Source organism: Schistocerca cancellata, chromosome 1 (genome assembly GCF_023864275.1).
Source record: "Schistocerca cancellata isolate TAMUIC-IGC-003103 chromosome 1, iqSchCanc2.1, whole genome shotgun sequence".
NCBI classification, from domain to species: domain Eukaryota; kingdom Metazoa; phylum Arthropoda; class Insecta; order Orthoptera; family Acrididae; genus Schistocerca; species Schistocerca cancellata.
The window spans coordinates 670,409,126-670,435,261 of record NC_064626.1 but is presented as its reverse complement, the minus strand read 5'-3'; the positions used below and the strand labels follow the sequence as shown (position 1 = coordinate 670,435,261).

Genomic DNA, 26,136 nt, shown 5'->3' with positions numbered 1-26,136 from the left:
GGCACTGAAACAGAGGACGACACGTGTAAAGCTGAAATACTAAACACCTTTTTCCAAAGCTGTTTCACAGAGGAAGACCGCACTGCAGTTCCTTCTCTAAATCCTTGCACAAACGAAAAAATGGCTGACATCGAAATAAGTGTCCAAGGAATAGAAAAGCAACTGGAATTACTCAACAGAGGAAAGTCCACTGGACCTGACGGGATACCAATTCGATTCTACACAGAGTACGTGAAAGAACTTGCCCCCCTTCTAACAGCCGTGTACCGCAAGTCTCTAGAGGAACGGAAGGTTCCAAGTGATTGGAAAAGAGCACAGGTAGTCCCAGTCTTCAAGAAGGGTCGTCGAGCAGATGTGCAAAACTATAGACCTATATCTCTGACGTCGATCTGTTGTAGAATTATAGAACATGTTTTTTGCTCGAGTATCATGTCGTTTTTGGAAACTCAACATGGATTCCGGAAACAGTGATCGTGTGAGACCCAACTCGCTTTATTTGTTCATGAGACCCAGAAAATATTAGATACAGGCTCCCAGGTAGATGCTATTTTTCTTGACTTCCGGAAGGCGTTCGATACAGTTCCGCACTGTCGCCTGATAAACAAAGTAAGAGCCTACGGAATATCAGACCAGCTGTGTGGCTGGATTGAAGAGTTTTTAGCAAACAGAACACAGCATGTTGTTATCAACGGAGAGACGTCTACAGACGTTAAAGTAACCTCTGGCGTGCCACAGGGGAGTGTTATGGGACCATTGCTTTTCACAATATATATAAATGACGTAGTAGATAGTGTCGGAAGTTCCATGCGGCTTTTCGCGGATGATGCTGTAGTATACAGAGAAGTTGCAGCATTAGAAAATTGTAGCGAAATGCAGGAAGATCTGCAGCGGATAGGCACTTGGTGCAGGGAGACAAATGTAATGTATTGTAATGTAATGTATTGCGAATACATAGAAAGAAGGATCCTTTATTGTATGATTATATGATAGCGGAACAAACACTGGTAGCAGTTACTTCTGTAAAATATCTGGGAGTATGCGTGCGGAACGATTTGAAGTGGAATGATCATATAAAATTAATTGTTGGTAAGGTGGGTACCAGGTTGAGATTCATTGGGAGAGTCCTTAGAAAATGTAGTCCATCAACAAAGGAGGTGGCTTACAAAACACTCGTTCGACCTATACTTGAGTATTGCTCATCAGTGTGGGATCCGTACCAGATCGGGTTGACGGAGGAGATAGAGAACATCCAAAGGAGAGCGGCGCGTTTCATCACAGGGTTATTTGGTAACTGTGATAGCGTTACGGAGATGTTTAACAAACTCAAGTGGCAGACTCTGCAAGAGAGGCGCTCTGCATCGCGGTGTAGCTTGCTCGCCAGGTTTCGAGAGGGTGTGTTTCTGGATGAGGTATCGAATATATTGCTTCCCCCTACTTATACCTCCCGAGGAGATCACGAATGTAAAATTAGAGAGATTAGAGCGCGCACGGAGGCTTTCAGACAGTCGTTCTTCCCGCGAACCATACGCGACTGGAACAGGAAAGGGAGGTAATGACAGTGGCACGTAAAGTGCCCTCCGTCACACACCGTTGGGTGGCTTGCGGAGTATAAATGTAGATGTAGATTACGTCAGGTAGTTTTTATCATGGTTTGTTTGCTTCCATATCACTAATTCCAAGAACTTCTGATACAGTGTAGCATGAAATAAATTAACATCACAATATATAGCAAATGGCATCCATTTTGTAAACTTTTATTCTTTGTTTTTCAATTTACTTACAGAGCTTAATTATTTGTTACCTATCTGTGTCACCATGTTCAGAAATCGAGCACCTTTTGGTGTGAGAATGGAGCTCAATAAATATGCAAAAGCAGTGAGATATGATCTTCAAATAATAGTCTCTGGTATTGTAGTCATCGGAGCATGTTATTTATTTTACGTTGTAATTTGCTTCGTGGTACTTCGCTTTATGGATCTTTCTGTCAACTTATACTATTTTGAAAATGTAAACTCATTGTATGTTCACTTGTTTGCTGTGACATACTCTCAGGTGCTATAAATGAGACTTTTTTTAAAGTAATTGCACTATTTGCTATAGGTGATAGAGAAAGGAAACTTTCTGTTACAAAATGTACCCATCGAAATAATCTCAAGTCATGTTCTGTAGACCCTTGCCTGAAGTCTATAACACTCAGTAATACTAAGTAATTCCAAGAATACATTGGACAGAGAAGTAACCAGTAGGTATGATTTGAGTGTGCATTGCAAATTACTGATGACCTGTTTATACAGTATCAATGAAGAGTGTTTGTTTTTCATATATAATTGAAATGACTGCAAATAAGCATATTTTACAACTTCGCCAGAAGCATTACGTGGTATAAAAAGTACAGACTTTCTCGTTGTACAATTCAATGACTGTTTATTTACACCTGTTTTTCCTTGACAAGTTCACTTTACTTTTCTCATGTTGCCATGCGAGCTATAGCTGCTCAGTCAGTGAACAAGTTGCTGCACAATTCTTAGAATGCTGCTTAATAATAATAATAATAATAGGCTAATAATAATAATAATAATAATAATAATAATAATAATAATAATAACCCCCGTGGAGGCCCGGGAAAAGAATAGGCCTCCGGTATGTTCTGCCAGTCGTAAAAGGCGACGAAAAGAACAAACCACTAATAGGGCTAACCCCCCTTTTAGTGTGATTACTTGGTTCAGGACAGAACTAAAGAAGCCTCGGACAAGCGCCGTCATGGTCGGGGACGACGCTTGAACCCTATGCCCGCCCACAATGGTAACGACACTGCTAGCCAACTGGAAAATGATTTAAATCCAAATAGAGGTGTTTTGCAGGATATGCTTCCTGCAACCACCCTAGAAGGAAAACAAAGACAGAGGATGAGATGGTCAGATGAAGTTAATCGACACCTCATGTTCTGTTATTACCAAGCAACAAACCTAGGAACCAACACAACTGGATACAGATCACAAGTATACACAACATTTATTACCAGATACCCGGAATTAAAATTTTTAACAGAACGACGACTAGCTGATCAGATCCGTGTAATAATCAAAAATAACAGGATACCCCAGTCAGAATTAGAAAACATCAAACAACAAGTACAACAAATACTGGAACAAAATAATGTGCAATCAGAAGAAGAAGAAAAGACAGTAATGGACTCAAACATCCCAGAGCAAACAAACAAAGACCAACACGCATCAATTAAACAATCAGAGGAAAACGAAATCTTAAGACAGCCACCAGAACAAGCACAAATAGAACATGAAGAGACACATGTGTTAGATATAGAAGAGAAATTTCAGCTGACATATATAGAATACAAAGACACAAATACAGACATTAGACCATTCTTGCATAGACCGCCAAATAACCCACAAGTCGAAACAACAATAAAAACTATCAACACAATCATACACAACAAAATAAATGAAAACACAACTATGGAAGAGTTACAACTACTGGTTTATATAGGAGCACTCACTACACTAAATATACACACTAGGCAGAGATCAGAACAAACCAACACACAGAAGAAACCCACAAAACCAGCATGGCAACACAGGCTACAGATCAGAATAGAAAAACTGAGAAAAGACATCGGACAGCTAACACAATTTATAAGAAATGAAATATCAGACAAAAAATGAAAAAGGTTAGCTAAAATCTCACAACAAGAAGCAATAGAGCAATTAGATGAAAAAAAAGCAGAAATTGCAAGCATTGGCCAAACGACTTAGAAGATACAAAAAAAGTGAAAATAGAAGGAAACAAAACCAAACATTCAACACAAACCAAAAGAGATTTTACCAAACAATGGATAACACACACATTAAAATAGACAATCCACCAAACATAACAGACATGGAACACTTCTGGAGCAGCATATGGTCAAACCCGGTACAACATAACAGGCATGCACGGTGGATACAAGCAGAAACAGACACATACAAGATGATACCACAAATGCCTGAAGTGATAATTTTGCAACATGAAGTCACCCGAGCAATTAATTCTACACACAATTGGAAAGCCCCTGGAAATGATAAAATAGCAAATTACTGGCTAAAGAAGTTCACCTCAACACATTCACATCTAACTAAATTATTTAACAGTTACATTGCAGGCCCATACACATTCCCTGATACACTTGCACATGGAATAACCTATCTGAAACCTAAAGATCAAGCAGACACAGCAAACCCAGCTAAATATTGCCCCATAACATGCCTACCAACAATATACAAAATATTAACTTCAATCATCACACAGAAATTAATGACACATACAACACAGAACAAAATTATAAATGAAGAACAAAAAGGCTGCTGCAAAGGAGCACGAGGATGTAAAGAGCAACTAATATACAGAGGTGACATATCAAGCGAAAACTAAACAAAGGTCCCTACACTACGCATACATTGATTACCAAAAAGCCTTTGATAGTGTACCCCACTAATGGTTACTACAGATATTGGAAATATACAAAGTAGATCCTAAATTGATACAGTTTCTAAACACAGTAATGAAAAACTGGAAAACCACACTTAATATCCAAACAAATTCAGATAACATCACATCACAGCCAATACAGATTAAGCGTGGAATATACCAAGGAGACTCATTAAGTCCTTTCTGGTTCTGTCTTGCTCTGAACCCACTATCCAACATGCTAAATAATACAAATTATGGATACAATATTACTGGAACATACCCACACAAAATCACACATTTGCTATACATGGATGATCTAAAACTACTGGCAGCAACAAATCAACAACTCAACCAATTACTAAAGATAACAGAAGTATTCAGCAATGATATAAATATGGCTTTTGGAACAGACAAATGTAAGAAAAATAGCATAGTCAAGGGCAAACACACTAAACAATAAGATTACATATTGGATAACCACAGCGACTGCATAGAAGCGATGGAAAAAACAGATGCCTATAAATACCTAGGATACAGACAAAAAATACGAATAGATAATACAAATATTAAAGAAGAACTAAAAGAAAAATATAGACAAAGACTAACAAAAATACTGAAAACAGAATTGACAGCAAGAAACAAGACAAAAGCTATAAATACTTATGCTATACCAGTATTGACCTACTCATTTGGAGTAGTGAAATGGAGTGACACAGACCTAGAAGCACTCAATACACTTACATGATCACAATGCCACAAATATAGAATACATCACATACATTCAGCAACAGAAAGATTCACATTAAGCAGAAAGGAAGGTGGAAGGGGATTTATAGATATAAAAAACCTACATTATGGACAAGTAGACAATTTAAGAAAATTCTTTCTAGAACGAGCAGAAACTAGCAAAATACACAAAGCAATCACTCATATAAATACATCAGCTACACCATTGCAATTTCATAACCACTTCTACAAACCCTTTAGATCACATAACATCAACAGATACAAAGAAAGTAAATTGGAAAAAGAAAACACTACACGGCAAGCACCCGTATCATCTGACACAGCCACACATAGATCAAGACGCATCCAACACATGGCTAAGAAACGGCAATATATACAGTGAGACGGAAGGATTCATGATCGCAATACAGGATCAAACAATAAACACCAGATATTACAGCAAGCATATTATTAAAGATCCCAATACCACAACAGATAAATGCAGACTTTGCAAACAACAAATAGAAACAGTAGATCACATCACAAGCGGATGTACAATACTAGCAAATACAGAATACCCCAGAAGACATGACAATGTAGCAAAAATAATACATCAACAACTTGCCATAAAACATAAACTAATAAAACAACACGTTCCCACATACAAGTACACACCACAAAATGTACTGGAGAATGATGAATACAAATTATACTGGAACAGAACGATTATAACAGATAAAACAACACCACATAACAAGCCTGACATCATACTCACCAATAAAAAGAAGAAATTAACACAACTAATTGAAATATCCATACCCAACACAACAAATATACAGAAGAAAACAGGAGAAAAAATTGAAAAATACATCCAACTGGCTGAGGAAGTCAAGAACATGTGGCATCAGGATAAAGTCGACATTATCCCAATTATACTATCAACTACAGGAGTCATACCTCACAATATCCACCAGTACATCAATGCAATACAGCTACATCCAAACATATATATACAACTACAAAAATCTGTAATTATTGATACATGTTCAATTACCCGGAAGTTCCTAAATGCAATATAACATATACCATACAGTTACAAGGAAGTCACGCTTGACCGAGGTCCGCGTCACGTTCCATTTTTAACCAGACTTAAGTCTAAGAAAAAAAAAGTCAATAATAATGATAATGATGAAATCACAAACAAGACTCCGAAAGACTTGCAATGGCGTATAAAGTAAAATAAAACATTACAACATAGTGTGAAACTCGTGTGCAGAATAAAAGGAAAAGCTTTGTTACGGTACACAACTTTTATTCTGTAGAAGAATTCCTTGCAGTAATTTAGAGTTTCTTACTTCAATGTGTTATGTAATTCTTGTTTGTTTGTGACTTGTAATGTCCAAGATCTGTTCCAAAAGTTCGGAACTTTACCCACAAAATTTTTCTATACTTACTTTTTACTTATTGTGCAGGGTCTTCTTCGAAATACTCTCCTCCACAATTGATACACCAATCCAAGCGCCGCTTTCACTTCCAGAAGCAGTCTTGATACGCCTATTGGTGGATCACATGGAGTGCTGTCTGCAAATTTTCTTTTATCTCGTCTATAGTTGCAAATTTTCATACTTTCAACAGGGTTTTCAACTTTGGAAATAAAAAAAAGGCCTGCAGGGGCCAGATCTGGAGAGTATGGAAGATGAGGCAGCACAGTGATTTGGTTTTTTGTACAGTAGTCATGCACCAAAATGGATGAATGTGTAGGTGTTTTATCTTGTTGCAAGAGCCATGAACTGTCTCGCCACATTTCAGGCTGTTTCCTTCTTACATTTTCCTTGCAGGCATCGCAGCACGTTCTGATAGTACCATCGATTAACAGTTTGTCCCTGTGGCACAAATTTCGTTGACATTCCCGACATGAGCGTTGTCGGTCGACGTCCTGAATAAGGTTCATCTTTAACTTTCATTTGGCCAGTTTTGAGTCACGTGAACCATTCATAACACCATGTACGGCTTAAGCACTCATTACTGTAGACTTCCTGCATCATTTGGTGTGTTCTCTGTAAAGTCTTCTTGAGTTTCACACAAAATTTAATGTAGGCATGTTGGCATGAAACTACAAGTGTTCCAGAATTTTTTGAACAGATCTCATACTTTACAGTGGCTTGTCATGTCAGTTAATGCATAACTTGACTTGTTCCACATTCCTGAAGGCTCATATCATGACAGGACTTATGAAATATGATGTACAAATGAATGAATCATGTTTATAAATTTTCTTTTTTTATTTTAAAAATTTTGTCAGCATTTTGGGACTTGGTAATTATTTGTTCTATGACAGAGTAGATATGGCTCATGTGATATCTTGGAAACTTGGCAAAAGAAATAATTGTAAGTATAATAGTAAAGGAAAAGTAATTATTTCCTGTAGACATTCAGTTGTTTTGTGTCAAATGTTATTAATTAAAGGCACAACTACAGTGTTAGGCTTATTACAATCATATGTTTGTGTTTATTTTTGTAAGAAGGGATAAACAAATTTGAATTTACTGCGTTATATCTGCAGCAGTCTGTTGAGAGCTTTCACACTGAAATGCAAGTCAATCCAAAGTGATGTACAAAGAGCTTTTATGCATTTTATTTTGACCATATAGCTACATTATCATTCATTTGAAACTAGTGTTGTTATTATTAGCCCCAAGTGTCATTAAAAAGTAAAAGTACGCGCGCGCGCGCGCGTGTGTGTGTGTGTGTGTGTGTGTGTGTGTGTGTGTGTGTGTGTAAAGAAGTTGGGAGGGTGGGGGGACATACGGTATGCAGCTCACTAGAACAAGTACCACAAGGAAGGAACATTTGCAGCTTGCTTTCTAAGTTAAATATACCAACAGGCTTTATGCAGCATTGAGCAAATAGGTCACTTACAAAGTTTTGTAAGAGAAAGGGACTATTGGCTGAAACTAGTTGTGCTATATTTGATTCTTCACCATTGAGAATTAGTTTTATCTCTGTAGTGTTCCCAGGAGAGTAAAGGCCACTGTCAACTCTGCACATATGGTAGAGCGTGGAAATGATTTGGTGTATTTTTCTGGTTTGCTGAAACCTGTCTCTAATACCAAATAAGTAGAGAGCAGAGGACTTAGGCTAGGCCTATATGTTTTTTGTGTCTAGAAACTGCTGCCAGTAGTGATTTAATAATTATTATTAAATTATATGAGGCATTGTAGTTACTATTGTATAAGCGTATGTCGTGGTGTGATCTGTTTGTGTATTTTTTCGTAATGATCAAAATGTTAAATGGTTTTGTTGTTGCTGTGTCTCTCTTACTTTTGTAGATGCTTGGTACGAAGCACAGAGAATTCATGTAATATCAGTATTTCACACTGCTTTTTTACTTTGTGTTAATTGGCGCTATACAGGTTCTTCCTGTATCGCCTGTACTTTGTTTTACTAACACTCAAGGAAAGAATAATGTTACAATGGTGATGATTTAAGAAGAATAAATGAAAGACAGCTTGAAAGTCATGAATATAATTTTAACAGTAAATTAACTCATGAACTTATTTGTGAGGCAATCTAAGAAAATTACAGCCCTGTTAATAGAAATTTAGAAAGTATCCCCTTTGTTCTCTCCCACACTTGAAATAAATGTTTATGTACACAAACAATGCAAGTAACTTTTTTTCCTAAGTTTTATTGTGTTAGACTGTGAAATTCAAATTAACGGTATTTATTCTAATATTTATTTATTTATTTATTTATTTTTTTTTTTTCCCTGTCAATAGGCTGATGTGTGTCATGCATACCAAATCCTGCGCAAAAATGGCATCCCGGAAGAAAACATTATAGTTATGATGTATGATGATGCTGCCAACAGTTCTGAGTAAGTATTGTAAAGCTGTCAATGTGTGTTGCGGAAATTTGGTAGTGTTCATCACAGTGACCATCCAATAATAAAACCTGCTGCCACTGAATTTTACACCATGTGTATATTCATTTGTGTTGAGAAGTAAAGGAAAGGCATTTCTCCATTATGTACTGATTTGCTGGTGTACTTTTAATCATTACTCTTTATTTTTTTCATGTTTGGGGAAATTTTATCCTTCCTTTTCTAACTGAGATGCAAGCTTTCTTTTGTGCTGAAATTTGTACAGGTGAACATCTTTCATCATTCTAGTGTGGGGTGGTTGTCCACTTTGTCACTGTCTCCACATTGTATATTACAAATTAGCCTATGTATAAAAGCAGTACTTTCTTAATTTTGATGTTATAATCCATTCACCCAAATTTTCAGCATTGTGTTCAAATGTAGCTGAGAAAGCATTCATATGTCATTCATGTTTAATACCGGGAGAGGGGAGGTGAAAATGTTGTTACTGACTTGACAGAACAATTGAAATTTATGTGCTCTTTTCATAAGTGCATTTCTTTTCTCCAGGCTCTGGCTTTGTAGCTTGTTGAGCATCTCCATAACATTCTTGTGGCAACCAAATCGAAAACTGGTCAAATAAATCTTCTGTAAGTCACTTCCTTTGTGGACGAATTACAGTTTCTTAAGATTCTTGCAATGAATCTCAGCTTGGAATCTTCTTTTCTTATAGTTAGTTTTATGTGGTCGTTCCACTTTATCACACATGGTCACTCCACGATATTTTACAGTAGTTGCAGTGTGTAGTGATTTGTCGCCAACAGAGTAATTGAACAGTAGTGGAGCTCTTTGACTGTTTATGTGTAGTAGGTTAAATTTATTTACATTTTGGGTAAATGGTCAGTCCCAGCGCTAGCTGTTGATCCTCTGCATGTCATCCTGCATTTTCCTGTAGTCTTCTGGTGTATCAGCATTTCTATAAACAGCATAATCTTTCAGCCAGAAGTAACAAATTTATATTCTACATTGTGTGTATGTAATGTAAATATGTTGATTAAGTAATAGAAGAGAGTTTTCATTCACTTTTCAGTTGTGTGATCGTTGCTAATGTATCTTGCTTGCATCTTCGTTTGTTTATCTATTCCCCTTCAGAGAAATCAAAATTCATCCACACCTTCAGTAGTTTCTTGTCCAAGCATAACACTTATCCAGTCAGCATGCCCACCTGATGCATGTACAGTTACCATAGTTTCCTTTTTGTTCATGTATGTATTAGATCCATTATTTAGTATTCAATTACATTTAGCATTTGTCTCAATTCTTGTCCACTTTTGATCAATAGCACTAAATTTTTAGTGAACTGTACCATGCTGATTTTCTGACCATAGCAAATAAGTGATGCATCAACATTGTTTGTTATTTCTGTCATTTCAATGTACAAATTAAATGAGAGTGATGTCCAAGTAACGGAGTCCTTCTTCTGGCTAATCATGAGGGAGATCTGATGCCTTTAAAAACCTGTGTGATTTACATAATTTAAACTGCTTGTTCTTTCTGCTTATGTACTATATAAAAATATATGTAATACAGATTTATAATTCTCACCTTACTTAATATAGTATATAGTACTTAGTATTGTAATTTGTGTGATCACCTAGGTGGCAGGAACACAATTTTGTTTCTTTCTCTTAATGAGCTACTTCCAAACTGGGCGAAAACTGAAACACACTCACCAGCAGTTCTGAGTAATACTAACAGTGATTAAAATGTGAACTGTTGTGAAGGGTAAGCCTTATCACCCTCACAAATCCCCCCTGCGGATCTGAGGATTAGAATAGGCCCGAGGTATTCCTGCCTGTCGTAAGAGGCGACTAAAAGGAGTCCATCCCCCTCACGGGGGTAGTTATCGCCTGCGTCTGGAGACGGACGGTTCCACGACCTATAATTGTGGTCTTTTTGGTTTTACACTTCTCGTTTCCTCCTTCCTTTTGTTGGTTCCTTTCTTTGCTCTTCTCCACCTCACTGTCTTCCTTACTCTTTCCCTTGACTTCTCCTTGCCTTCTTCTCCTTGCCTTCTTCTCATTGCCTTCTCATTGCCTTCTTCTCCTTGCCTTCTCTGGTCTCCGCCTCGGCGTTTGAGACAGTCTGTCCTCTTTCTCCCTCTCTCTCTTCTTTTTCCTCTTCTTCCTTCCTCCCTGTGCGTGCCTGAAGGCCGACTCACGCGTTCGCACGCGTAGCCGGTGACGGGGTAACGCGTAATTCCCCGCCCTGGGTAGACATGTAAGGCACACGCGTACCCCCTGGTAAAGGCCAGGCCCGGGGAGGGGTGATTGCCTGAGCTGATACCTTCTGACCATGCCGATTGGTCCCTCCGTCTGTTTCTCGGGAGGTGTGACCTGAGGTGTAAACATTCACCTAAGGCGGGAGCGCCCTCTGAGAGGGTCCCCACAAGGAAGGAGCGCGCCATCGGAGACGCTGGCAATCATGGGGGATTCCTCCGCAATGGATTCTACTCCATCTCTTTCGACTTCTGCCCAAAAACGGAAACGTGACCAGCCACCAGTGACAAAAGTACTACCGCCTGCCCCACAGTTCCTCGTCGTTTCTCGATCTGAGGACGGAAAGGATTTTTCCTCTGTCAACCCTTTCGTTATCCAGAAGGGCGTAGATGCCATAGCCGGATCTGTCAAATCTTGTACCAGGTTGCGTAACGGTACCTTATTACTAGAAACTGAGAGTGCCTTTCAGGCAGAAAAACTGCTTCGGGCCACACTCCTGTACACGTTCCCTGTCCGGGTGGAGGCCCACCGAACTTTGAATTCGTCTCGTGGTGTAGTCTATACTAGCTCTCTCGACGGATTGACTGACGAGGAGATTCAATCTTTCCTCGCTGAGCCGGGGGTGACGGCTGTCCATAGGGTCATGAAAAAGGTCAACAATGACCTTGTACCGACCCGGACACTTTTCTTGACCTTCGATAGTGTTAAGCTGCCATCGCGCATCAAGGCGGGCTACGAGGTTATTTCTGTTCGCCCCTATGTCCCGACACCTACGCGCTGCTACCAGTGTCAGCGTTTCAATCACACTCGACAGTCTTGTTCCAATGCGGCTAAATGTGTCACTTGTGGCAGGGATGCCCATGAGGGTGACTGTCCACCTCCGTCTCCTCGTTGTGTGAACTGTCAGGGTGACCATGCCGCATCCTCCCGCGACTGTCCTGTCTATAAGGAAGAACGCTGTATCCAAGAAATTCGGGTCAAAGAGAAAGTGTCCACCTCGGCTGCTCGCAAGCTATTGGCTAGTAGGAAGCCCGTGCTGCTCCCAGCGGGGAAATACAGTACTGTCCTCGCCTCTCCTCGGACTACCAGGGAGGTGGCAACCCAGACATGCGATCTGACCTTCAACACAACGGTCGTCCGTTCGGCCAGTGCTAAGATTGCGCGGTCGACGTCTCCTCTTCCTCCCATCACCCCACAGACACCAGCCCCTTCATCAGCTTCTGCTAAGACGAAGACCCCGAAGTCAGATGCACGGGCCTTCAAGAAGGAACCATCCCGTGCAGACTTCCTACGTACCTCGACCTCCCAGCCTTCGACCGGTACTTCCACCAAACGTCCTTCCAAAAAGGCTCATAGGAAGCACAGTTCTCCTTCTCCGCCACGGCGCATTTCTTCTCCTGCGCCACCCAGCGGTTGCCGCCCCAGGCCGTCATCCGTTTCGCCTGGCCGCACCGCTGGTAGCCGTACATCTGGCCGTTCACCGGCGGAGGAAGCTCCCCCTCCCGGCCATCCTCCCGAGATGGCCGATGAACCTATAGACCCTATGGACGATGACTGTCCGCCTACTGATAGCGGCGGCTGTGCTCGCTCGAAGCCAGGCCCTCAGCGGCCTTCGAGGTGACCCCTTCTTTCATCTTCCTTTTCTTACGATGGCACTTATTCACTGGAATATTCGCAGCATTCGCTCCAACCGAGAGGACTTGAAGTTGCTGCTCCGCTTGCACCGTCCGCTCGTCGTAGCCCTCCAGGAAACGAAGCTACGCCCATGCGATCAAATTGCCTTGGCACACTACACCTCTGTGCGTTTTGACCTACCCCCTGTGGTAGGTATCCCAGCTCATGGAGGGGTTATGTTGCTGGTCCGGGATGATATTTACTACGATCCCATCACGTTGCACACCGGCCTGCAGGCAGTTGCCATCCGCATTACTCTCCCCACTTTTACGTTTTCCTTTTGTACCGTTTACACTCCATCGTCATCTGCCGTTACCAGGGCAGACATGATGCAACTTATTGCTCAGCTACCTGCACCATTTTTGTTAACTGGAGACTTCAATGCCCACCATCCCCTTTGGGGCTCTCCAGCATCCTGCCCGAGGGGCTCCTTGTTAGCAGACCTTTTCAACCAGCTCAATCTTGTCTGCCTCAATACTGGCGCCCCTACTTTTCTTTCGGACACATCTCACACCTATTCCCATTTAGACCTCTCTATATGTACTCCCCAACTTGCACGCCGGTTTGAGTGGTATGCACTTTCTGATACATATTCGAGCGACCACTTCCCGTGTGTTATCCATCTCCTGCAGCATACCCCCTCTCCGTGCTCCTCTAGTTGGACCATCTCCAAGGCAGACTGGGGGCTCTTCTCTTCCAGGGCGACCTTTCAGGATCAAACCTTCCCAAGCTGCGATCGTCAGGTCGCACACCTCACGGAAGTCATTCTCGCTGCTGCTGAATATTCCATCCCTCACCCTACTTCTTCTCCACGTCGCGTACCGGTCCCCTGGTGGACCGCAGCATGTAGAGACGCTTTACGTGCTCGTCGACGTGCTTTACGCACATTTAAACGCCACCCTACAGTGGCGAATTGTATCAATTATAAACGATTAAGTGCTCAGTGTCGTCGTATTGTCAAAGAAAGCAAGAAAGCCAGCTGGGCTGTTTTCACAAGCACCTTCAACAGTTTTACTCCTTCTTCTGTTGTCTGGGGTAGCCTGCGCCGGCTATCTGGCACTAAGGTCCACTCACCAGTTTCTGGCTTGAAGGTCGCGAATGACGTCCTTGTGGCCCCTGAGGCTGTCTCCAATGCCTTCGGCCGCTTTTTCGCAGAGGTTTCGAGCTCCGCTCATTACCATCCTGCCTTCCTCCCCCGCAAACAGGCAGAGGAGGCTAGGCCACCTAACTTCCGCTCCTCGAATTGTGAAAGTTATAATGCCCCATTCACCATGCGGGAACTCGAAAACGCACTTGGCCGATCACGGTCCTCCGCTCCAGGGCCTGATTCTATTCATATTCAGATGCTGAAGAACCTTTCTCCTGCGGGTAAAGGTTTTCTTCTTCGTACATACAATCGCATCTGGATTGAGGGACATGTTCCCGCATGCTGGCGCGAGTCTATTGTTGTCCCGATTCCTAAGCCGGGGAAGGACAAGCACTTGCCTTCCAGTTATCGACCTATCTCGCTTACCAGCTGTGTCTGTAAAGTGATGGAGCGAATGGTTAACTCTCGATTGGTTTGGCTGCTCGAGTCTCGACGCCTACTTACCAATGTACAATGTGGATTTCGTAGGCGCCGCTCTGCTGTTGACCATCTGGTTACCTTGTCGACCTTCATTATGAATAACTTCTTGCGGAAGCGCCCGACTGCGGCTGTGTTCTTTGATTTGGAGAAGGCTTACGACACCTGTTGGAGGGCGGGCATTCTCCGCACCATGCATACATGGGGCCTTCGCGGTCGCCTCCCTCTTTTTATTCGTTCCTTTTTAATGGATCGACAGTTCAGGGTACGTGTGGGTTCTGTCCTGTCCGACACCTTTCGCCAGGAGAATGGGGTGCCACAGGGCTCAGTTTTGAGCGTCGCTCTCTTCGCCATCGCGATCAATCCAGTAATGGATTGCCTCCCAGCTGATGTATCAGGCTCCCTTTTTGTGGACGATTTTACCATCTATTGCAGCTCGCAGTGTACATGTGTCCTGGAGCGCTGTCTTCAGCGTTCTCTTGACCGTCTTTACTCCTGGAGTGTCGCCAATGGCTTCCGTTTTTCTGCCGAGAGGACGGTCTGTATTAACTTCTGGCGCTACAAAGAGTTTCTCCCACCGTCCTTACGACTCGGTCCCGTTGCTCTCCCAATCGTGGAGACAACCAAATTTTTAGGCCTTACATTTGACAGGAAACTTAGCTGGTCTCCACATGTGTCATATTTGGCCGCCCGTTGTACCCGTTCTTTAAATGTCCTCCGTGTTCTCAGTGGTATGTCGTGGGGAGCGGATCGAACCGTCCTACTTCATCTATATCGGTCGATCGTCCGCTCCAAGCTGGATTATGGGAGCTTCGTATACTCCTCTGCACGGCCATCCATCTTACGCCGCCTCAACTCCATACAACATCGGGGTTTACGACTTGCGATCGGAGCATTTTATACTAGTCCCGTAGAGAGTCTTCATGCTGGCGCTGGCGAATTGCCACTCACCTACCGGCGCGATATACTGCTTTGTCGGTATGCCTGTCGGCTACTGTCAATGCCCGACCATCCGTCTTATCGTTCCTTTTTTGACGACTCTCTCGACCGTCAATACGGGTTGTATGTCTCTGCCCTGCTACCCCCTGGAGTTCGCTTTCGTCGCCTCCTTCAACACCTTAATTTTTCACTCCCTGCAACCTTTCGAGTGGGCGAGAGCCACACGCCACCTTGGCTCCAGGCTCAGGTCCGCGTTCACCTTGACCTCAGCTCGCTCCCAAAAGAGGTTACCCCCGGTTCGGTCTACCACTCCCATTTTTTGGAACTTCATTCGAAGTTCATCAACATGACTTTCATTTATACAGATGGCTCTAAGACCAATGACGGGGTCGGGTGTTCCTTTATTGTCGGGGCACAAAGTTTCAAATACCGGCTCCATGGCCATTGTTCGGTCTTCACAGCTGAGCTCTTTGCCCTCTACCAGGCTGTTCTTTACATCTGCCGCCACCGACATTCTGCTTATGTCATCTGCTCCGACTCCCTGAGCGCCATCCAGAACCTCAGTGATCCGTACCCGGTTCACCCTTTCGTACACCGGATCCAACGCTCTCTTCAGCAGCTGGTGGACGTCGGTTCTCCGGTTAGCTTTATGTGGGTTCCTGGCCATGTCGGTATCCCTGGGAACGAAGCTGCAGATGCCGCGGCCAAGGCTGCGGTCCTCCAGCCTCGGACAGCTTCTTGTTGTGTCCCTTCGTCCGATTTTAGCAGGGTCATTTGTCAGCGCATTCTATCGCTGTGGCATGCCGATTGGGCTGCACTTACAGACAATAAGCTTCGGGCCTTAAAACCTCTTCCCGTGGCTTGGACGTCCTCCTCACGCCCTTCTCGGCGGGAGGAGGTAGTTTTGGCCCGGTTAAGAATTGGACACTGCCGGTTCAGCCATCGCCATCCGCTGACGGCTGCGCCGGCGCCGTTCTGCCCATGTGGGCACTTGCTGACGGTTCGACACATTTTAATGTCCTGTCCAGATTTTAACACACTGCGTCTAGATCTTAACCTGCCAAGTACTTTCGATGCCATTTTAGCGGATGACCCACGAGCAGCTGCTCATGTTCTTCGTTTTATCAATTTTACAAACCTCTCTAAGGACATTTGATGATGCTGTTTTTTAATCCTATGCCTGTCAGTCTGTCTTTTATCGTGCTTTCCCTTTTAGTTGTTGTTGTCAACTTGTGCCTCGCGGTGCATTCTTAGAGTAGTCAGGGCGCTAATGACCATTGAAGTTGTGCGCCCTAAAACCACACACAAAAAAAAAAAAACCCTCACAAATATTCCCCTCTTGCCAATACAAAGTTCTTAATCATTGAATGTACATGCAATCTGGTGCATAATAATGCTTGACTTACAAATATTGAAGATATTTCAACTGCTTTTATAAGATTGCTGGTATGAATATTCACAATTATATAATAATTAATATCAAATTTCAATGAAGGTGTAAGTGAATAACCTATCCAAAGTGTACCGCTATGTAATACGAGATGGCAAAATGTAAATAGCAGCTGAACTCACTAGCTACAGATAATACAGTGAGAGCCGTATTTTACATTTTCATGCAGTCCAGACTTCAAAAACACAAAATTTAAGAAAATGTAGGATCAATGAAAATGTTAAAACCCCCAAGATACCAGCAAAAACACATGTAATTGGCATATATGATTAAAAATCTTTCCAATGCTTTGTATAAAATCTGTCCAAGGAAAGGAAATTAAATGTACAATACAATGATTATGCAGTAATTTGTGGTAATAAATTCATAAGTTCTTAAAAAATCACAGACATGTAACAACAAGCAAAAACTCATTAAAAAATTGAAATTGGTGTCTAGGTGCATGGTAATCTAGCTATTTTCTGATATTCTATGACAATGAATTATACGTTCAAAACCTTTTTTTTTTTTGAGAGGTCATCCTTTGTGCTCACTCATAAAAAAGCAAAAATTGATGAACATGTTGAATTAAACCAAGAATATTACAGCAGGGAAGTGGTTAAACCATTAACATAAATTCGGACATCTGCTTTATTGTTTAATGCTTTTCTTATGAGCCGCACTTCATATGCTCACCACCGTTAAAGTGTTATTCTTAGGTTTGATGAGAGAAGCAGAGACATGAAAAAATGAATTTACTTTCCCAGTTGAACGTTACAAGTGTGTTAGAAGTAGGCTCAGTGAATTTCTGTACACCGTGTAAAATGTAAATTTGAAAGAAAGCTGAGGTGCTGCAGTTTCACTTCATATCCTCTGTCGCTGCTCCCTATCTTTAAAATCTACAGTGTGTGGTACAAAGTATATATGTATGTAGTTGTTACAGCTGTATCGTTTCAGATTTGAAGACGAAAGTCTTTAAAATGTGCTATTGTGAAACTATTGTCCTATATCCCTGTGACATTTCTGTCATAGCACATCATCTGCATGAAAAATATATTTTCAGCACTTCACAAAATGCTTTCACCCCTACCTGCACTCCCATCATTGAAGGGCCACTCCCCCTCTCCAAACATTAGTGTGATGTCGTGGCTGTGCTGCCTGTTGGCTGATTTAACAAGTCACCAGCCAATTAAGAGTTCACTAGATGGAAATGAGCGATGTTTCCTTGATTATGACCGAGCACATTCTCCGAGACTCAGTGTTTGAATTTAATAGGTTGACGATTGATATTGTTGCGGAATACAGCACATCGGAAAAACATGCGAAAAGGTGAGACTGGCACAAGAAATGGTAGTGGCTGGGCAGCTTCATCTCATATTGGTGTGGTTCTGAACACTTCACGTAAACTGTCTGGTTTTTCCATAACTGCTACAACCTAGCAGTAGTTGTATCATAATTGCGTAGTGAAGCTAATTATTGCAAGTTGTGTTGGCAACACCGATCGTGGATTACATTAGTATTTCCTCTCTTTTGTCTCCAATCTCCACAGTGGCCTGAAATATTTCCTTAACTCCACCACCGACCTTAGTGTGAACCATCTGTCTTTTGTGCCACTTATAAATCGAATGTCACATCAGATTTCAATAGGAAGAAAACGGGGAAAATAAAAATCAGAGAATGTAAAGTCAAAGTTCAACTGTATAATTTAAATGTGAATTCACAAGTATGTAGCCTCCAATATTGAGCTACAAATATTAAATATCCCATGTAATGGGTAGTGACCTGAAAATATTTTTGTTGAAATTTGCATCAAAACTCTTTTAAAAGTGGGTAGACTTACAAAGTTAAAAGGTTGTCTTGCTAAGTGCCTGAGAACAAAGTATTAGCGTGCTGAAATTGACTGTTAAAAAAGTGGTGATTGGAGAACTTTTTGACCTGAATGTTTGCTTTAGCAAAAACTTCAACCATTTTTACTGAAATAGTCTCTTTCTTGTTTTCTTCTTTCAGCTGTATTTCAGCTTCCAACAAAAGATTGTTTATGTTGAGAATCAGCAGCAGTTTTCCTGCTGGTGAATAGAGTGCTTCTCAGATTTAAGGTGTTTCTAGAAATTATTTTTTCATTCCTAAGGCAATTACAAAATTGGCATAGTATTGATTTTGACCCTTCATGACCATTTATAGCCATCCAATCCATACTTGACAGTTTTATAGATAGAACTGATAAAGTGCTTAGTGTAAAAGTTCGCATGTTAGTGGAAGACTTTCGGTGTGGCTGAAATATGTTGACAGGTTTTGTTTTTCACTTGCTATAGTGCAGAATGTGGACACTACAAGCTGACATTCAGTAGCAAGTGTAAAAAAACAAAAATCATGACCACCAGAGCATCAGAAAGGGTCATAGGAATCACTGACCCCTGCTTGTGTTGTAAGGCTTGTAATCAGACTCTGTGATGGACCAGGATTAGGTTTTTCACTAATTTCTATTTTGAAATGAGTGAAAATAAGAAAGTAAAACAATGAACAAGCAACAATACAAAATGTTCAGTAATGGCTACCACTCTAATGTTTTTGATGCCAATTTAAAGCGTGAAGTATACACACAAACTTCTCACTTCTTTTATACAAGGTGATTTACTTGAGATTCACAGCCGATCTTCTTTGCTGGCTAGCTGGCTGCTGGAAAACTCTCTTGACTTCTTCTCTGTAGAATGGTGCTAGGTACAGGAATGTTTAAGCCTCTCTCTCTACTTGTGCAATAAGTAGATACGCGAACTTTACTTTTCATCAACCAACAGTATATTTGAACTCCATACAGAATAAAATTCTCACTTTCCACATACATATATGACTTCCAGTAAGCCACTCGCTCCATCCAATGTCAGAAACAAATTTAATTACATTTATAAAAGATTTGGCTTAATGACCATGACTCTACCTTACATGAATCGTAAAATAGGTCTTGCCTCTAACAAGGCTGGATTAAGAGTCCCCAATAGTACCTTTTCTCAACTGTTCTTGTTGTAATTAACAATAGTCAATGACACAATATGTACAGAGCAGCATAAAAACTCCATGGTTCTTCCTCTAAAACATCTATGGATTGCTCAACAAGTACCTGTCGGTGCCGTTTGACAGCCGCATTTATTTTCTTCCCACGTCTGATTTTAAACCTGCACACACAAACATGTGATGCACAGTAGGTAGGATTTTACTATCACACACTCGTTTCTAGAATATCATGTGTTCGAGGTGGATGAAGACTGAGTAGTTCTAGAATTTACACAGATATTCTCGAATCACTACATATAGACAACCCCCCCCCCCCCCCCCCCAGTCGGATTGAACACGTGATATTTTATACATAATCATTATGCAAGTAATATCATTCATAACATCATAACAGTATATATTTTTTTACATAGGTTTATATACATATCTTTCCTTTCCATAACAACAATTTTTCTCTTATGGTTACTTTTTCTTTCCTTATTTTACTTTGTTATTAAAATTTGAGCATTTACTCAAGATTTTAGTCAGCTTTATTAATATTTAGAAATTTGAGGACTTTTTCTCTTTTCTTTATTTTCTTTTTCAATCAAAAACTTAAGGTGTTCGTGACACGTGAGTAATCTATTTTCTATTCTTATCTTTTTGTACTATCTTTTTCCTAGTATGTACTATTTTCATTAGTTGTAGCTTGGAGGAACTCTGGGCGAAATATAAGTGTTCTTTTGACATTCACTTATATCTACAAAACATAATAATGCTAGTTGTTCATAGAATTTATACTTTCCAGAATAATTCCTATAAAGTTTGCGACTTTTGTCACGATACTGTCCCCTTCTCCTAGGATCAGCATCTATTCCTTGCTTGTGGGTTGACCTTATGAGAGCACTTCCTCTTTCCATTCTGGTAGGTATGCCCCTTACAAAACATCTCTATTTTTTAGGCCACAGATCGTCCTATTTCCACATAGGTACGTCTGCCCTTTATACTTAGTGTATGTCGGAAACGCCCCCTTTATTCTTTCTGAGGAGGCCTCATGGTACATTACCCCAGTATACGTTTCTGTGTGTACCATAATTATCCTTTGGTAAAGTTACAAATATATCTTAAACTTCGCATTCATTCTTTAATATATCATTCACTCCATAGAGTCCTCCTCTACTTATCAACTTGTATACTTTCAATAGATATTATGTCTACGTATACTACTTACGTCCCACTATCCTTCAGTTCATCAGAGTTTTTAGTGCACCTACGTTGCTCAAACCTTTTTCTTATATATCCATTACTCATTACTATTTTATAGTTGTTCGTTGTGTAAGGGCACCACTCCTTATTTATATTCGATGTAGAACCGTCATAACTCCCCATACATGTGCGCATAATTCCCTATGTTCACACCTTTTCCCCTACACCACCTGGCAATTCTCACATCATAACAGGCTTTGTCTTATATAATTTAATGTTTGCGTAGAAGTGTATATTTGTGTATATGTGGATGTGTGTTCGTGTAGTCTGATTCTTCGGCCTTCTTATCTAAAGATAAGATGTAGGTTATTAGTAACCATGGAAATAAGGAAGGACTTCAGCGATAGAAGTTTATGAATATGGAAAGAGGGAAAAGATAGATAGATCCTCAAGATGAGAAGTAAGAAAGGAAAAAATAGATGTGGTTGCGAGGATCGAAGAAGGGAAAGAAGATAGTCCCAAAGACAGGAAACCCTCCCACCCCTGTTCCCCAGGATCCCTACCTCTCAGTTACTTTTGTGAGAGACTGGAGGTGGTTTGATGTTAAATCATCTCCTACAGAACGGACTTGTCCCACCTTCACCCTTTGAGGTCCCCGGAGGAAATCCTAGCAATCCTATGGAAACGGCAAATGAAGAAGAATCAGGCACACTTGTTTGTGAGGGTTGTTTGAAAGGTGTGATACGTGTTTTGTGTTAGTCATGATTTATTTGTTCGTGTAAATCATGCTCTTATCTACAATACCCACCCATTTCAAAATTTATACAAACCCTCCCATCTATATCACATCTCATAAAAGGTATAAAATACTCGATACAAATCAGAAAACCTATACACTTCGGTATAACAATTGTTCAATTACTTACATCATATTACATTTTCCACAAATATAATACTCCAGGCAATTTATTTCATCTAGACATCACTTTATTTCTGTGATTCTCTTAAGTTGTTCTCTATTTTATGGTCATATCCGGTTTTTTAAGCAATAAGATTATAAAATAGTTTTAGATTTTAAAGGAATTCGGTGCAAGAAAACTATTTTGGAAGAAACATCAAAAACAACTTTGGCTCCGACAGTCATCGCTCCGCCCATTAACTCAGAATGTTAATGTTCCTGGGGGATAGGTGACTCTGCCCGGGTCCCATGGATCTGATATTAACTTTTCTTGTGCACTGGCAGACGAGTATTTCTCTTTAAATTTCTTTTGAAAGTCTTCCCAAGAGGAAAAATTCTCAATATTGACTGTACCCTTTTCTGAGGCTTCCCCTAGAAGGTACCCCACAGCAAATTCAATTTTCTTAGAATCTTCCCAATTTTCTGGTAATGCTTGGTGAAACCTTTTTAAGAAATGGGTCAGATGTACATCTCCGTCCGGCTTAAATTTAGGGAATTGTCTAGATACATAGAATTAGGCGCCCATTGTAAATCAGTCACAGCTTCACTAGTTAACACCACATTAGGTGATGTTACCCTTTTTTCTACTTTATCCTGGATAAGCTTGAATTCTCTCCACAAGTTGTCTTTACTCTTCCTGGTATCACTAAGTTCGGAAGACAGAATGGGCGATACGTTTCTGGAGGTTATTCTCTCAGTAACTTTTTGATCTATCATTTCTTCAATTTGTTCCTCCTAACTACTTACATTTATGGTATCAGAGTTCGTCATTTTCTCTTTGAAATTTCTTTCTACATTATCTACTTGTGTACTGACACCTGTAATTTGCAATTGAATAATTGGTATTAATTCATTATTCTTATCTACACTATCTTTCAAAATATTCAATCCCTGCTTTACAGCATTAAACTTAACATTGCACACATTTTCAAAAGACAATAGCTTTTCATTAATTTTGGATTCCTCAATGTTAAATTCTAACCTTTTTGATAACTCTTGGAAATTGTCATTTTGCTTCTGACTAAGTTCAGTAAACATTTGATTTACATGAATGGTCAAGGAATTAGTCAATTCAGCCTTTAGATCTATTTTTAAATTCTCTACTCTACTATTTAAGGCATCAAATTCAGTCTGAAGAGCACCCATGCCTTCGCATAGACTACTAAATTTGTTGCTTTGTGAGTCAACTTTGGCATTTAGCAAACCTAGATTTGTCACTTGACTATTTAAGAGTTTCACTCTGGGCATTTGGAGTTTCCCTCTGAGCATTCAAAACTTCACTGTGGGTATTTAATTGCGAATCTAATGAGTTTAACTTAAGAATTTGAGCATTTAAAGATTCACTTTGGGTACTTATTGAGAATTTACCAAGCCTGATCTTTCCTTAGAGTCTCATTCTGAGCATTTGATTGCAGACTCTGAGCTTTAATTAAATTTATCAATGTAGTTCAGTCTGACACTTCTTTACTAACTTTCATAGCCATAGCTGGTTCTTGAGTGTCCTCAACTTGTTGTATATTGTCCATGCCTTTATATGCTTTAGCCCTAGTGAGCATTTAAAACTAACTTTAAATACTGTAATTAGACAATAAAAGTTCACTCAACAGTATGTATCACTTCGTACTAAAGTAATGAAGTTTTGTTTCATGCTCACCCAGCGTAGAAGTCTCGTTGCATAGATGAGCGAATGTAGAGGCAGGTCAGCACCGATGAACAGCAGTTGGTGCCGGCAGTGTCGGATGTAGGTTGGTTTCCACATCTGCGTCCCCTTGATGTGTGTGAGGGCTGTGTACTCCCCACACTGGATCTTCTTGGTTGAGATGTTCTATGCGTATTTCTTCTTAGACAAATGTGTTGAAATCTTCTTTGCTATTTTATAATTGTTAATTTTCCATATCTTCACCATTTTTCATTCAAATTTTTCTTCATTGGATACTTGAACATATTCCAGTGTCTCAGAGTAAATCCCTTGTTGTGTTACGTTTGGTTACTAGGGCAACACGTAACAACTTCTTCTCTAGTTTTTGACTTAAAATTCCCATTTTCTCGGATCCTTTCTCACAGGTTGCCACTTTCTAACATTTTTGACGCCGATTTAAAGCATGTAGTAGACGTACAAACTTCCTACTTCTTTTATATGAGGTGACTAACTTGGGATTCGCAGCCGATCTTCTTTGCTGGATGCTGGAAAACTCCCTTGACTACTTCTCCGTAGAATGATGCTAGGTACAGGAATATTTAAGCCTCTGTATCTACATGTGAAATAAGTAGATACACGAACATTACTTTTCATCAATCAGTGGTATATTTGAACTCCATACAGAATAAAATTCTCACTTTCCACATACATATATGAGTTCTCACGTGCTCTGTCCAATGTCAGAAACAAATTTAATTACATTTATAAAAGATTTGGCTTAATAACCATGACTCTACTTCACACGAATCATAAAATAGGTCTTGCCTCTAACAAGGCTGGATTAAGAGTTCCCAATAGTACATTTTCTCAACTGTTCTTGTTGTAATTAACAATAACCAGTGACACAATAGGTACAGAGTGGCATAAAAACTCCATGGTTCTTCCTCTAAAACATCTATGGATTGCCCAACAAGTACTTGTCGTTCCCGTTCGACCGCTGCGTCTACTTTCTTCCCATGACTGATTTTAAACCTGCACACACAAACGTGATGCACAGTAGGCAGGATTTTACCATCACACACTCGTTTCTAGAATATCATGTGTTCGAGGTGGAAGAAGACTGAGTGGTTCTAGAATTTACACAGAAATTCTCGAATCACTACACCATGCACTTGCGTACAGAGATTGACAATGACGTAATTCAGCCCCGACTTCTGGCAGTTTATTATGGGTCAATTAAAAAAACCTGCCACATTAAAGTGTCCATATTCACTATATCTACATGGCACTCCTAGAACATAATTTTGTAAACTGATTTTGCAGTTCCACTGTTGGTCGGTGTTGTAAACACTCCAGAGAAATAACAATTGCAGAGATATGGTTGTAGTTTCAATTTCCACAATCAATTTTTACTCCCATGTAAACTGTTTTTGAAACATGCTTGAGTTGTCTGGTCATGTCTTCTTGTTAAAAAATTTTTGCTGTTTTTGACAAAATGACTTTCTGTGCCATTTAGGAGCACTATAAATATTAGACTGAATATGAAATTGTCTACCTCTGAATTTAACTGAAGAGAATCTCTCATTATTGTAATTAAATCAGAAACTGGTAAAGCTGATTTCCATACACTTCAGCCCTTAACATGTGAACAAAACACGAAGATGAAAAACAGTTTGCAAAATTTGATTTTTGGCTTTTGGAAGCTGTGTTGCATGTAAATGTAGTGATTAAACCTACTTTTGAACTTAAGCTAGCAAGCGAACATATTGTTTCTTTGCTCTAAGATGCTAAGTTCCATGGCAGAGACCTACGTTGCATTTCACAGCTTGTATGGAGACATCCACCCCCACAATTGATGTGGCACCAAGGTAGGGTGTTCACTCATCCCATTTTTGCCTGGAAGAGTCCTGTTTGTAAAAAGTCCAGCTGTCCCAAAATTTTTCCGGGGACGCTCAGATGTCCTACTATTTGAAATTCTGCTTCTCTAAAGTATTTTAAGCTACTAGAGGTTTGATTTGCAGTATACTACACTTTGTGCTAGTATATGTGCTGGGAAGCTCCACTTGTACGACTTGCTCTACAACCTTTTCTTTATATACTGTTAATGTTTTACACTGTTGGTAGTACTGGTTGATGTTCACTGTTTGTGATGCCAAAATAAAAGTGTTAAAACAGGTATATAAAAAGTGGGTTTAGTTTTACCATTTTATCACAGCAGCGGATAAATGTATGTTGTGCAAATGAAACTTTGTAGTTGGTCATGGTGGAAGGTCTGACACTGTGAATCGTGTTAAGATGAAGAAACATTGCAGTAATGGTCAAACAAAAATGCACATAATGATAAAATACATAAAAGTGAAAAGTATGTGACAGTTGAGCAGAACAATTTTAAAAAATCATTTGAG

At 40.3% G+C, this 26,136-nt stretch overlaps 1 protein-coding gene across 2 annotated transcripts in view; it reads left to right on the top strand.

The window, feature by feature from the left end:
- The window catches only part of LOC126183865 (legumain-like), a 159,618-nt gene that overhangs the window by 7,810 nt on the left and 125,672 nt on the right, over window positions 1-26,136 (top strand). For both annotated transcript variants that reach the window (XM_049926168.1, XM_049926160.1), the window contains exon 3: window positions 8,973-9,070. In XM_049926168.1, the coding sequence (XP_049782125.1) occupies window positions 8,973-9,070 (98 nt within the window). The remainder of the gene's footprint in view (window positions 1-8,972; window positions 9,071-26,136) is intronic.